The sequence below is a fragment of the Papilio machaon genome, chromosome 6 (genome assembly GCF_912999745.1).
Source record: "Papilio machaon chromosome 6, ilPapMach1.1, whole genome shotgun sequence".
NCBI lineage: Eukaryota > Metazoa > Arthropoda > Insecta > Lepidoptera > Papilionidae > Papilio > Papilio machaon.
The window spans coordinates 1-14,330 of record NC_059991.1 but is presented as its reverse complement, the minus strand read 5'-3'; the positions used below and the strand labels follow the sequence as shown (position 1 = coordinate 14,330).

At 58.5% G+C, this 14,330-nt stretch overlaps 1 protein-coding gene across 1 annotated transcript; it reads left to right on the top strand.

Annotated features, from left to right (window-relative positions):
• Positions 1-4,038: 4,038 nt before the first annotated feature.
• Positions 4,039-6,348, top strand: LOC123721073. The gene has a single exon (XM_045678372.1). The coding sequence runs from the start codon at positions 4,039-4,041 to the stop codon at positions 6,346-6,348; it is 2,310 nt and encodes a 769-aa protein (XP_045534328.1).
• The last annotated feature ends 7,982 nt before the right edge of the window (positions 6,349-14,330 follow it).

The window sequence follows — 14,330 nt, the reverse complement described above, 5'->3', positions numbered from 1 at the left end:
ACTGTCTGGCGGAGGGGCGTTTCCCCGGGGTGTGGAAGGAGGGGCGGCTGGTGTTGCTGAGGAAGGAGGGTCACCCCGTCGACTCTCCTTCTGGTCACCGGCCGCTCGTGATGCTGGATGAGGCTGGGAAGTTACTCGAAAGAGTATTGGCTTCCCGAATCATCCAGCATCTGGAGACGGAAGGGCCGCAGCTCTCCGAGAACCAGTTCGGGTTCCGGTCCGGGCGATCCACCCTGGACGCCCTGACCGCCCTGAAAAGGTTCTCGAAGGATGCGGCCGAGAGGGGACAGGGGGCGGTGGCGGTGTCACTTGACATCGCCAACGCCTTCGGCTCCCTCCCCTTCGGAGTAATAGAGGAGGCACTTCGGTTTCACGAACTGCCCCTCTATCTCCGGAGGATTGTGGGACACTACCTGCGAGAGCGGGTAGTGTCCTACATGGGGAGGGAGGGAAGAGAGGAGCGGCGGATGGCCTCCGGTGTTCCTCAGGGGTCCGTCCTAGGATCCCTGCTGTGGAACATCGGCTTTGATTGGGCCATCCGCGGGGAGGTGCTGCCCCGGATGGCTGTCATTTGCTACGCAGATGACACGATGATAGCCGTCCGGGACACCACCTGGAGAAAAGTTAAGAGGAGGGCGGAAGCCGGGGCCACCCTGTTGGTCCGGAGGATCGAGGCGCTCGGACTCCGCGTGGCACTCCACAAAACCGAGGCCCTCTGCTTCAAAGGGCCGAGGTGGAGAGTGCCCGCAGGAGCGACCCTCCGGATCAACGGGGACGAGGTCGAGGTTAAGGCCCGGATCAAATATCTTGGCCTTATCCTCGATGGGGGTTGGCGTTTCGGAGATCACTTCCGGACGCTAACCCCCCGACTCGTCGGCGCGGCTTCTGCCCTCGCCAGGCTCCTCCCGAACTTGAGAGGTCCGGGCGTACAGGTCAGACGCTTGTACGCCATGGTCATTCGCAGTATGGCCCTGTACGGCGCGCCGATATGGGCAGAAGCCCTGGACGCGCCAAACAGGGCCCTCCTCCGCAGGCCGCAGCGCATCGTTGCGGTGCGCGCATGCATGGCCTACCGCACGGTGAGCCACGCAGCGGCCTGCGCTTTGGCCGGCACTCCCCCGTGGGAGATAGAAGCGGGTGTGCTGGCCGAAGCGTACCGGGAGCGGGCCGAGCAGAGAGCTCGGGGCGAAGCCCCGGCTCCAGAGGAGCTCGCCCGGTCCCGGGCGGAGAGAAAGCGAATGACCATAGAGCTGTGGGCTGCTGGCCTAGCGGACGCCAAATACGGCGCCCGCACCATAGAGGCCATACGCTCACGGCTCTCGGACTGGTGTGGGAGGCGCCACGGCGCATTGAATTACAAACTTTCACAGGTGCTGACAGGACACGGGTGCTTCGGGCGGTACCTGTGCCGTATAAGAAGAGAGGAGACGACGTCGTGCCACGAGTGCGGCGCTGATGAGGACACCGCGCAACACACCCTTCAGGTATGTACAGCGTGGTCCGAAGAGCGCCGCACTCTGGTAGCGGCGATCGGTGATGACCTCTCACTCCCAGGCGTAATTTGCGCCATGCTGGGCAGTGAGGGGTCATGGGAGGCGGTTTCCTCCTTCTGCGAAATTGTAATTTCGCAGAAGGAGGAAAGGGAGCGAGAGCGCGAGGATAATCCCCTCGCGCCCCCGCTCAGACGCAGGAGAGTGGGGAGAAGGAGGCGGGGTTTCGCCGCCGTACTTCTCCCCACAAACCATGCGTGAGAGGGAGGCCCCTTCAGGGCGATAACGCAGGCGGGGCCACGGAAGAAAGCTAAAGCGTTCCCGTGGCGCCCGCCATAATGCGTTAGAGGGCAGTCAGGTTTTAGTGGGTATTCCGGTCACCTTCTGTGGCCGGCGAGTCCCACACTCCCTACGCCATTGCACAGCCCGGCGTAGGCGTGCGTAAACGCATTTCCTGACTATAAAAAAAAAAAAAAAAAAAAAAAAAAAAAAAAAAAAAAAAAAAAAAAAAGGTTAGGTTAGGTTAGGTTAGGTTCCCCACCAACGGTTCCCGCCTTGTCGTGGCGGTGGGGCTCTAGTAACCGTGGCTGCCTCCCACGGTGAAGCTAAGAGGAACCAGGGTCGGCCTAGCGTGCAGGACCGGCTGTCTTGGGCCGGACTGGGCTGGTCTAGCGTGCAGGGCCGACCCACCCGGAGGAGGCTGCCAGAGGCGGACTGTGGGGTCCGCTTCGGAGCATGCCTGGAGGTGGGGCCGCGGGGGGTGCGGGTGGGTACTGGTTTATCCTGCCCCCTGCAGCCCTCGTGGCCGGATGTGTATGGTGGGGCTGCGGAGGGGTACTGGCATACCCAGCCCCTCCGCGGCCCGTAGGGTCAACGGCGGGGCCCGACATCGGACCCGCCGATGGTGGCTGGGGAGGCAGGGGTAAAACCTCGTCTCTCCGGCTTCCATAGCCCCGTGGTGGCAGGTTCGGGGGGATCTGTCACCCGCTTCGAAGGGCAAGGAGGATGGCGCGTATCGTTCCGGCGCGCCTCCCCTAAAGGAAGGATGGTGGGTTCACCCACCCCAGTGGTGGAGCCGCTTCGGCGGCTAGCGCAGACGGGGCCGCGGAGGAGTGCGAAAGCGTGCCCGTAGCCCCGTCACCAATGCGCAGGAGGAACAGAGGTGGTTTAGCGGGTATGCTCCCACTAGGGGAGAGAATCTCGCATAACTTCGTGTCCCCCCCGGGGCATGTCGTATGCATAAAGCATTCCCCTCTTTAAAAAAAAAAAAAAAAAAAAAGGTTAGGTTAGGTTAGGTTAGGTTCCACGGACCTGCTCGGTTGTCCGAGTGGGCGGAGAGGTGAACTCCGACGTGGCGCGTCCCCGGGTGGTGGATAGGGGAACGCCCCGGCATATTGCTGGGGTAGGGCTTTTTTCGCCCCGCGAACCAAACACTAGACGGGTGGAGCGCAGTGATGCGCTATCCCGATGGCGGGTCCGCCGGTCTTTGACCGATGGGCGAGGGCTTCGGCCACCGTCGGATAACCCGTAATCTGCACTGAGCGGACCGGGGGCCCTGCGCACTGAGCGCGGGGCTGCGAGGAAGAAAACCTCTCTAAAAAATTACCCGGTGGCAACACCACACTTGGCCGTCCACTGGTCATTTTGATCGGTGGACGCCAAGCAAACCGTAATCCGCACTGAGCGGACCGGGGGCCCTGCGCACTGAGCGTGGGGCCGCGAGGAAGAAAACCTCTCTAAAAAATTACCCGGTGGCAACACCACACTTGGCCGTCCACTGGTCTTTATGATCGGTGGACGCCAAGCAAACCGTAATCCGCACTGAGCGGACCGGGGGCCCTGCGCACTGAGCGTGGGGCCGCGAGGAAGAAAACCTCTCTAAAAAATTACCCGGTGGCAACACCACACTTGGCCGTCCACTGGTCTTTATGATCGGTGGACGCCAAGCAAACCGTAATCCGCACTGAGCGGACCGGGGGCCCTGCGCACTGAGCGTGGGGCCGCGAGGAAGAAAACCTCTCTAAAAAAATTACCCGGTGGCAACACCACACTTGGCCGTCCACTGGTCTTTATGATCGGTGGACGCCAAGCAAACCGTAATCCGCACTGAGCGGACCGGGGGCCCTACACACTGAGTGTGGGGTCGCGAGGAAGAAAACCTCTCTAAAAAATTACCCGGAGGAGGAGTACACGCCCATTGGGCGGTGCTAGGCGCGGCGTGCACCGAGGTGCCGTCGTGCGGAGTGGAGGGGTGTTTTTCCCGCGGGGCTATGCCGGACAGGGCCTCCCATACCGGACAGGCCCGCGTGGAACACCAGTGGACCCTGAGGGGTCGGAGGATGGTGGGTCTTCAAGGCCCTCGGCGCGATAGGGTTGGTCAACCCGGCCTCCCTATTGGGCAAAACGACGTTGTGCGGCAGCACTCTAAACTGCAGAGGACTTTGGTCGGTGGATGGCGGCCTTATAGGTCGTGCGTTGATGGAAGGGGGACCTCACCCTGCTAACAAAGGCGGTTTCCGGTGTCCGATAACACTGGACAAAGTATGAGATGGCAAGCCAACAAAACGAAATACCCCAGGAGGGTACCTCCGGCACTGCCGGAGGAGAATCCCTCCCCGTGGCCACGGCCGCGGGCTGCCCCGCGTATTCTGGGGGGGGCAAGGACTGCTTTTCCTATACGACGACTCAGGCTAGAATAATGGAAACGATTGCACGCGATCTGGATTCGGAGGTGACGAGGCGCCCGTCGCTGGACGGCGTCAAAATGAAAGAGGCGAGAGTGCGGCTGGAACGCTTGCCGATCGCGGCACCCAGCGATGCATCGGATGGAAAGACGAGAAGTGACAGGATGGAGTGCGATGGTGGAGCAGCATCCGATTCGGACTGCAGCATCACCGTCGCTGCCGAAAGAGGGCCGATTTCGGATGCCATGGCAGCGATGCTCGGCGCCAAACGGCCCCGCCTCAGTGAGGGGTCCACGGACGATGAACGGACGGCGTCCCCAGTGACGGCAAGGTGGCGCCAACAAGAGAAGAGGGCAGCGGCCAAGGCTCGCGCCAAACAAAAGGAGGAAGACCTGGAGAAAGAAGCTGAGCTCGCTCGCTTCCGGCGCGAGACGCGGTCTGCGTTGTTTCCCCGACCTGACGATAGGACGGGAGAGAGGTGTGCCGCTCAGCTCCAAGAGCAGGTGCAGGAGGACTTGGCCATTATTGAGAGGGTCGCGTCCAAGTCCTCCAATTTGAAGGGCAACTTTGTGCGAGCCCTGAAGGACGCTGCGGTATCAATTAAGGAAGCCGTGGAAGTCCTCGGGGCCCGCACACTATCGGAGGAGACGTGCCAGCTCCAGGCGGACAACGCCCGCCTGCGGGCCGAGATGGATGCACTCCATAAGGAGTTAGCAGCTATAAAGGAGGATCTGCGGAAACGGGGTTCCGCAGTCTCCTCCCACCCGGATGCGACAGTGAAGGCCGTCCCCGCATCACGGTCCCCACAAACACCGAACGAGACGTCCTCCGTGGAGGAGATCTGTCGCGCAGTAATGGTCCAGGTCGGAGGCATGATGAACGCCCGCCTGGCCTCGCTTGAGGACAGACTCCTCCCGGAGAGGAACCTGCGGCCGCCTCTCGCGGCCGATAAGAAGAGAGACGGGAGCACGTACGCTGCCAAGCTTGCGGGGCAGCCGACGGTGCCCGCCAAAGGAAGAGACCAGGGAGCGGCCAGGCAGGCGGCGCAGAAAGTGCCAGCCCAGCCAGGCACCAGCGGCACCCAACGAAAGGCTCCCGCTGCGCCATCGCAGCGCCCGCCGGGCCCCGCCCAGAGCCGGCCCGAGACACAGGGCACGAGCGCCCCCTCACCCGCTACTGCGGAAAAGGGGAAGAGTAAGAGAAGGAGAAAGAGGAGAAAGAATAAGAAAAAGAACTCACCACCCGGGCAGCAGCAGTCGCAGCCCGTGGTTGGTGAGTGGATAAAGGTGGGGCCCAAAAGGCGACAAAAGGAGAAGGCTGGTGCCGCCAAACTCCACGCGCCCCGGTCGTCTGCGGTGGTCATTACGCTGCAGCCGGGTGCATCAGAGAGAGGTGCCACTTATGCAAGCGTCCTCGCCTCGGCAAAGGAGAGGATTAACCCGGCCGAGTTTGGAGCCCAGGGCGTTCGCCTTCGGAAGGCTGCCAACGGGGGTCGTATTTTTGAGTTCCCAGGCGCCTCCAGTGGCGAGAAGGCGGACTCCCTGGCCCAAAGGCTGCGGGAGGTCCTAGATGGTGAAGTCGTCCGCGTCTCCCGGCCTACTAAGTCGGTGGCCCTACGGGTGTCAGGCCTAGACGATTCTACCACCGATGCCGAGGTGGTCGCCGCGATCGCTGCAGCGGGAGGGTGCCCCGCTGAGCAGCTGCGGGCCGGCGTGATGTCCACCGGCCGCGACGGACTGGGATCAGTGGTTGTCCAGTGTCCCGTCGCGGCTGCGAAAAAGATCGCGACCGCTGGTCGTCTGCTGGTGGGCTGGGTGTCCGCCCAGGCTAGGGTGCTGGATGCCCGGCCAGTGAGATGTTTCAGGTGCCTGGCTCCCGGGCACCTATCCGGCCAGTGCCAGGGGGTGGACCGCTCCGGACTCTGTTTCCGGTGCGGTCAACCAGGGCACAAGGCCCGCGGATGCACCGCTGCGCCTCACTGCGTGGTCTGCGCTGCGGCCGGCATGCCGGCGGAGCACCGAGTCGGCAACAAAGCCTGCGTCTCCCCACCCAAGGGGAAGAGAAGTAAGAAGGGAGGTGGGGACGGTCAGAACCCGACGGTCGGACAGCCCACTGCCTCACCCCTACAGGCGGCGCCGCCGCAGGCCGAGGAGGTTGCTATGGTCGTGGAATAATGGCCCTCAACCTCCTCCAAGCCAACATCAATCACTCCGCCAGAGCTCAGGACCTTCTATTCCAGAGCATGGCGGAGTGGAACATCCACGTGGCGGTGGTGGCCGAGCCATATCGGGTCCCGGCTGGGGACGACTGGGTGGGAGACGCAGACGGGCTGGTGGCCATAACATCCCGGTCCATCGCAGGCTCTCCGGCCTTCGCGGACGTGGTCCGAGGCCGGGGATACGTTTCGGCCCTCGTCGGCGACATCATGGTGGTCGGAGTGTACTTCTCGCCGAATCGGAGTCTCGCCGACTTCGAGTCTTTTCTTTCTGAGGTCGGCGTCCTGGTAGGCGGAAGTCGCTCCGCCCGGGTGCTCGTCGCGGGGGACCTCAACGCCAAATCCTCGGCTTGGGGGTGCCCGGCGACAGATCCGCGAGGCCGGGAGTTAGAAGATTGGGCGGTGGAGACCGGACTCGTGGTCCTTAACCAGGGGTCGGTCAACACGTGCGTGCGGCGTCAGGGCGGCTCCATTGTTGACGTCACCTTCGCCGATGCCGTCCTGGCACGCCGTGTTCGTGGCTGGCGGGTGGCCGAGGACGTGGAGACGCTATCGGACCACCGGTACGTGAGGTTCGACATCTCCGCGTCCCCGTCCAACCCGAGCCCAGTCCCAGGCCGGCCCCCGAGCGGGGAGGGCCCACGCTGGTCGCTGTCGCAGATGGACCGGGATTTCCTGGTCGAGGTCGCTCTCGTGGAGGCGTGGTTCTCTGCGCCCCGAGAGTCTGTGGTCGAGGTCGGTCAGGAGGCGGCGCGGTTGGGTGCGGCCATGTCGCGTATCTGCGACGGGGCCATGCCTAGGGTCCGTTCCGTCCCCTCCAAGAAGCCGGTGTACTGGTGGACCGCCGAGCTCACGCTGCTGCGCGGTTCTTGCGTAGCGGCGAGACGCCGGTACACCCGCTACCGTCGGCGGAGGCGTCGGGACCCGACGGAAGAAGAGCGGCTCTACTCCCTCTACAGAAGTGAGATCCAAGCCCTGCGGGTGGCGATCGGCGCTGCAAAGGACAAGGCGAATGACGAGATGCTGAAGACTCTGGATATCGATCCATTCGGGAGGCCCTACAAGGCCGTGCGGCGAAAGCTCCGGTCTAGGGGTCCCCCCATCACCCAGAGCCTTCAGCCTCATGAAGTCAACACGGTGGTCGCTGGCCTGTTCCCGCCGGCAGCTGCCGGTTTCGTGGCGCCGGAAATGGCTGACCCCACTGTAGAGGGAGGAGCGGATTCAGGTGCACCGCCGGTAACGGAGGAAGAGCTGAGGGCGGCGGTGTTGCGCATGCGCGCTAAAAACACTGCCCCCGGCCCCGACGGTGTGCCCGGTTGCGCCTGGGTTCTAGCGCTGGAGCCGCTCGAACCGTGGATTCGGGCACTCTTCCAGGCCTGCTTGGAGCGGGGCCAGTTCCCGAGTGAGTGGAAGAAGGGGAAACTGGTCCTGCTCAAAAAGGACGGACGCCCGGCACACGAGCCGTCGGCGTACCGACCGATCGTTCTGCTGGACGAGATCAGCAAGCTCTTTGAGCGTGTCGTTGCCGCTCGTCTCGTCCAGCATCTGGAGAGGGTGGGGCCGAATCTCAGCGCCAACCAATTCGGCTTCCGCACTGGCAGGTCCACCCTTGACGCCGTTGCGCGGGTGAGGACCCTTGCGGAGGATGCCGAGTCCCGGGGTGAGGTGTTGTTGGCGGTGTCTTTAGACATTTCCAACGCCTTCAACACCCTGCCCTGGGAAACCATCAGGGAGGCGCTGGGATACCACGGCTTCCCGCCGTACCTCAGGAGGATCGTCGCGGCCTACCTCTCCGAGCGATCGGTCGCGTACCCAACCAGCGTCGGCTGGTCTCAGAAGGCTACGTCGTGCGGTGTTCCGCAGGGGTCGGTTCTCGGGCCGCTCCTGTGGAACATCGGGTACGACTGGGTGCTGCGCCTGCCCCTCCCAAGCGGTGTCGAAGTCGTTTGCTATGCCGACGACACCTTGGTGACGGCGCGGGGCAGCACCCACAGGGAGGCCCGATGTAGGGCCACTGCTGGCTTGGCTATAACGGTGGCCAGGATCCGTCGCCTGGGTTTGGAGGTTGCATTGCACAAGTCGGAGGCCATGTATTTTCACGGGCCTCGACGAGCACCTCCGACCCAGTCCGCGGTCATGGTGGGCGGAATTTCCATCGGCGTCGGGGGCACTATGAAATACCTCGGACTCGTCCTCGATAGCCGATGGAAATTCGAAGAGCACTTCCGGCGTCTCGTCCCGAAGCTCATGGGGGCGGCTGGGGCCCTTAGCCGGCTCCTGCCAAACTTGGGCGGCCCGGGCTCGCGGTGTCGCCGCCTGTACACAGGCGTGGTGCGGTCGATGGCGCTTTACGGCGCACCTATCTGGGCGGATACTCTGACCGCCCGGACTCGAGCCCTGCTGCGAAAGCCGCAGAGGGTCATGGCGGTCAGAGTAAGTCGTGGCTATCGCACCGTGTCGTGCGACGCGGCCTGTGTGCTGGCGGGGACGCCGCCATGGGACTTAGACGCGGAGGTGCTCTCCGGCGCCTACTGGCGGAGAGTGGATGCCCGATCCCGGGGGGAGATCCCTCCCCCGGATCAGGAGAGTGCGTGGCGGCGGGCGGCGGAGGCGCAGCTCGTCACCGAATGGCGGGAGCGACTGCTTACGGCGTCCGCCGGCCAACGCACCATTGAGGCGATCCGGCCCGTCCTCGAGCTCTGGACGGGTCGGAAGCACGGGGCTCTCTCGTTCCGTCTGGTGCAGGTACTCTCGGGACATGGTTGTTTCGGGGCGTATCTGTGCCGGATTGCGCGGCGAGAGCCCAGTGCGAGGTGCCATGAGTGCGGCCACGCTGAGGACTCGGCCCAGCACACCCTGGAGTCGTGTGTGCACTGGTCGGCCCAGCGCGCAGCACTCGTGGCAGTAATCGGGACGGACCTCTCGCTGCCTGCTGTCGTCAACGCGATGGTGGGTAGCGAGAGCTCCTGGAACGCTGTCGCCTCCTTCTGCGAAGAGGTGATGGCGCTGAAGGAGGCGGCGGAACGTCGGCGGGAGGAGGACGCAGCCGCGGACCCTCTTCGTCGTCGTCGCGACGGGCGCAGGCGGCAGGCGCACACCCGCCGTCTGCCTCCGTAACAGAAGAGCTCCGGGCGATGGACGGCCTATTGCCCTATCGCCCGCCAAACTTTCGGGTGTAAGGCGCTCCCTAGCATTGGGTGCGCCTTTAAGACGTGTGTTGTGGGGACTCCTTACATCTTTGTCCCCACAAGAGGAGAGTCCGAGTGGACAACGCCGGCTGGGTCGCGGAAGATTGCGTAAGTGTTCCCGTGACCCAGCCACAAGGCGGAATGGAGGGCCCGAGGGGTTTTAGTGGGTATGGCCGAACGACTTTAGGCGAGTCCCACACTCCCTGCGCCACTGCACATACAGGCCCGGCGCAGGGGTGCGTAACTGCATTTCCCCTCGTACAAAAAAAAAAAAAAAAAAAAAGGTTAGGTTAGGTTAGGTTAGGTTAGGTTAGGTTAGGTTAGGTTAGGTTAGGTTAGGTTAGGTTAGGTTAGGTTAGGTTAGGTTAGGTTAGGTTAGGTTAGGTTAGGTTAGGTTAGGTTAGGTTAGGTTAGGTTAGGTTAGGTTAGGTTAGGTTAGGTTAGGTTAGGTTAGGTTAGGTTAGGTTAGGTTAGGTTAGGTTAGGTTAGGTTAGGTTAGGTTAGGTTAGGTTAGGTTAGGTTAGGTTAGGTTAGGTTAGGTTAGGTTAGGTTAGGTTAGGTTAGGTTAGGTTAGGTTAGGTTAGGTTAGGTTAGGTTAGGTTAGGTTAGGTTAGGTTAGGTTAGGTTAGGTTAGGTTAGGTTAGGTTAGGTTAGGTTAGGTTAGGTTAGGTTAGGTTAGGTTAGGTTAGGTTAGGTTAGGTTAGGTTAGGTTAGGTTAGGTTAGGTTAGGTTAGGTTAGGTTAGGTTAGGTTAGGTTAGGTTAGGTTAGGTTAGGTTAGGTTAGGTTAGGTTAGGTTAGGTTAGGTTAGGTTAGGTTAGGTTAGGTTAGGTTAGGTTAGGTTAGGTTAGGTTAGGTTAGGTTAGGTTAGGTTAGGTTAGGTTAGGTTAGGTTAGGTTAGGTTAGGTTAGGTTAGGTTAGGTTAGGTTAGGTTAGGTTAGGTTAGGTTAGGTTAGGTTAGGTTAGGTTAGGTTAGGTTAGGTTAGGTTAGGTTAGGTTAGGTTAGGTTAGGTTAGGTTAGGTTAGGTTAGGTTAGGTTAGGTTAGGTTAGGTTAGGTTAGGTTAGGTTAGGTTAGGTTAGGTTAGGTTAGGTTAGGTTAGGTTAGGTTAGGTTAGGTTAGGTTAGGTTAGGTTAGGTTAGGTTAGGTTAGGTTAGGTTAGGTTAGGTTAGGTTAGGTTAGGTTAGGTTAGGTTAGGTTAGGTTAGGTTAGGTTAGGTTAGGTTAGGTTAGGTTAGGTTAGGTTAGGTTAGGTTAGGTTAGGTTAGGTTAGGTTAGGTTAGGTTAGGTTAGGTTAGGTTAGGTTAGGTTAGGTTAGGTTAGGTTAGGTTAGGTTAGGTTAGGTTAGGTTAGGTTAGGTTAGGTTAGGTTAGGTTAGGTTAGGTTAGGTTAGGTTAGGTTAGGTTAGGTTAGGTTAGGTTAGGTTAGGTTAGGTTAGGTTAGGTTAGGTTAGGTTAGGTTAGGTTAGGTTAGGTTAGGTTAGGTTAGGTTAGGTTAGGTTAGGTTAGGTTAGGTTAGGTTAGGTTAGGTTAGGTTAGGTTAGGTTAGGTTAGGTTAGGTTAGGTTAGGTTAGGTTAGGTTAGGTTAGGTTAGGTTAGGTTAGGTTAGGTTAGGTTAGGTTAGGTTAGGTTAGGTTCCACGGACCTGCTCGGTTGTCCGAGTGGGCGGAGAGGTGAACTCCGACGTGGCGCGTCCCCGGGTGGTGGATAGGGGAACGCCCCGGCCTTCTGCCGGGGTAGGGCTTCGGCCCCGCGAACCAAACACTGGTAGGTTAGCTAGGGTAAGCTAGGTTAAGTAGGTTAAGTAGGTTAGGCTGCGGGTCCCTTGTGGGCCCGCAGAAAAGAGGGCGGCGCTCGCCACAAGGCGAGCGTCTATTAGGTTAAGTTAGGTTAGGCGGGCCCCATGCGAGCCCGCACATTAGGTTAGGCTGCGGGCCCCTTGTGAGCCCGCAGAAAAGAGGGCGGCGCTCGCCGTAAGGCGAGCGTCTATTAGATTAATTAGTTATGTAAGTTAGGTTAGGGTGCGGGCCCACTTGTGGGTCCGTACAAGAGAGGGCGGCGTCTCGCCGCAAGGCGAGCGCCTTTTAGGGTTAGTTTAGAGTAGGCTAGGTTAAGTTAGTTAAGGTAGGTTAGGGTGCGGGCCCACTTGTGGGTCCGTACATGAGAGGGCGGCGAACCCGAGCTGAGTAACTGCCCTTTTCAGGGCAGCGAAAGGTGAGGGTGAGCCTTGAGTGTGGTGGGTGGCGCGGCCCACTAGGGTCGCGGCCGTCGGTCGGGACGTGGGAGCACGACCTCGGTAGCACTCTGCTTGCAGAGCTGTTATGCGATGGCGTGTGATCCTGCGTCCCATCGCGTAATCCCGGTGGCCATCACCGGGACCGCGGGCCCCTGTCTTGATCAAGACGGGGGCCAAGAGGTGGGTCTCTATAAACCCTGGCGGCACCAGCGGGGGAGGCGGGGATTCCGAACCTGCATTGCACGGTGTCGTCTTGAGGAGCGCCTAAGGGCGCAGCGCCCCTTTGGGGGCGCAGAGAGGGCCCACCCGGGGGCGGTCAGTGGGGCGTCGCGGTGGCAAGCTCACGCGATCCCGTGGCGCCCCACAGTATGGCCATGAGGGAACAAGGAGGTTTAGTGGGTATGCTCCCATTCGGGGAGAGAATCTCACATAACTCGCGTGTCTTCCCCGAGGCACGGAGTATGCATTAAGCATTCCTCCTTGTATAAAAAAAAAAAAAAAAAAAAAAAAAAAAAAAAAGGTTAGGTTAGGTTAGGTTAGGTTAGGTTAGGTTAGGTTAGGTTAGGTTAGGTTAGGTTAGGTTAGGTTAGGTTAGGTTAGGTTAGGTTAGGTTAGGTTAGGTTAGGTTAGGTTAGGTTAGGTTAGGTTAGGTTAGGTTAGGTTAGGTTAGGTTAGGTTAGGTTAGGTTAGGTTAGGTTAGGTTAGGTTAGGTTAGGTTAGGTTAGGTTAGGTTAGGTTAGGTTAGGTTAGGTTAGGTTAGGTTAGGTTAGGTTAGGTTAGGTTAGGTTAGGTTAGGTTAGGTTAGGTTAGGTTAGGTTAGGTTAGGTTAGGTTAGGTTAGGTTAGGTTAGGTTAGGTTAGGTTAGGTTAGGTTAGGTTAGGTTAGGTTAGGTTAGGTTAGTTAGGTTAGGTTAGGTTAGGTTAGGTTAGGTTAGGTTAGGTTAGGTTAGGTTAGGTTAGGTTAGGTTAGGTTAGTTAGGTTAGGTTAGGTTAGGTTAGGTTAGGTTAGGTTAGGTTAGGTTAGGTTAGGTTAGGTTAGGTTAGGTTAGGTTAGGTTAGTTAGGTTAGGTTAGGTTAGGTTAGGTTAGGTTAGGTTAGGTTAGGTTAGGTTAGGTTAGTTAGGTTAGGTTAGGTTAGGTTAGGTTAGGTTAGGTTAGGTTAGGTTAGGTTAGGTTAGGTTAGGTTAGGTTAGGTTAGGTTAGGTTAGGTTAGGTTAGGTTAGGTTAGGTTAGGTTAGGTTAGGTTAGGTTAGGTTAGGTTAGGTTAGGTTAGGTTAGGTTAGGTTAGGTTAGGTTTAGGTTAGGTTAGGTTAGGTTAGGTTAGGTTAGGTTTTTTTTTTTTTTTTTTTTTTTTTTTTTGCAGGTTTGCCGTTCAGGGCACTTCTTGCGTGGCAAGAAACTTTAAATTTTCGGGTTGCACTGTCCTGGTTGTTGCAGTTTTCCACTTTTAATGGTTCGGCAGAACCTAAAATGTTGCTTGTTCTACTACTATTAAAATTTCCTAAACCTTCCTATTTTTTTTCAAATTTTTTTTTTTTTTTTTTTTTCTACAATTTTACTTTAAATTTTGAATTTTGTGTTTACTAATTATTCTTATTATTTTTGTTTTCTCCAGACTTTTATTTTTAACAAAATTATTTTATTTCCAGATGTCTCCGGGTAGCACACGGACGCAGCGGTGTCAATTCTCCACACATGTGGGTTGCGAGGCCAACGTGACTGGTGAGTATTTGCACGTATTTTATTTTTATTTTTGTTTGGTCGGGGTATTTCTCATTTGAGCGCACGATATGTCATTATGGGCCATTTTGGTGTGCGCGATCGGGGCTGCGAGGCAGCCAGAGAAAACTAGTCCCACCCCCTTCTGACTCCCTAATATTCTAATGAATATGGGTAGTGAGGGGGGCGGTGCAAATCCGGTTTTTGACCTCCTCTGATAACCGAGTTTCATCCGGATTTTTGTTTTCAAGGGGTCCCTGGGGTCCAAAGCCGCGCGTTTCAACCATCGGTTGTAATTTATAACCGGGATTTGTTCCCCACCAGCCGCCTTCGATCCACGGGTGCAGAGAGCACCCCCGTAAGTGTACCAACTGCACCCGCGGCTCGCGCCGAAGGTGGGGACGCCTCCGCCGTTTAGCCAGCGCGGCTTCGGGCACTCAGAGATCTCCTTCGCTGCCACCCCACAGCCCTTCACGCCTTCACATTTCCTCCTCGGGTCATTCGTGCGCCCATTTCCACCCACATGGACAGCACCGACGCTGGCCCAATATGCAAACTCGCGCATTTTCCGGAGGTTGGGAAAGCCACCCTCCGCACCCCCGGGGTGAGTAGGGACGGCTACTACGGTCCAATCGCCAGTTTTTCGGGCGACGGCCGCAGTGCTCTTTGTGAGGGTTTGAGGATTCTTAAGAACCCCCAAAACGCCACCGAACACCGCGACCGCCGGCCTTACTAGTTCTGTTCCGGCCGTCCCTCTCTGCACCACCCTGGCGCTGCGGAGGACGCCGGTCCACCTCACCGAACC

Bases quoted from the DNA above. Each gene is read 5' to 3' on its own strand.
- LOC123721073 (XM_045678372.1), top strand. From the start codon at position 4,039: ATGGCAAGCCAACAAAACGAAATACCCCAGGAGGGTACCTCCGGCACT.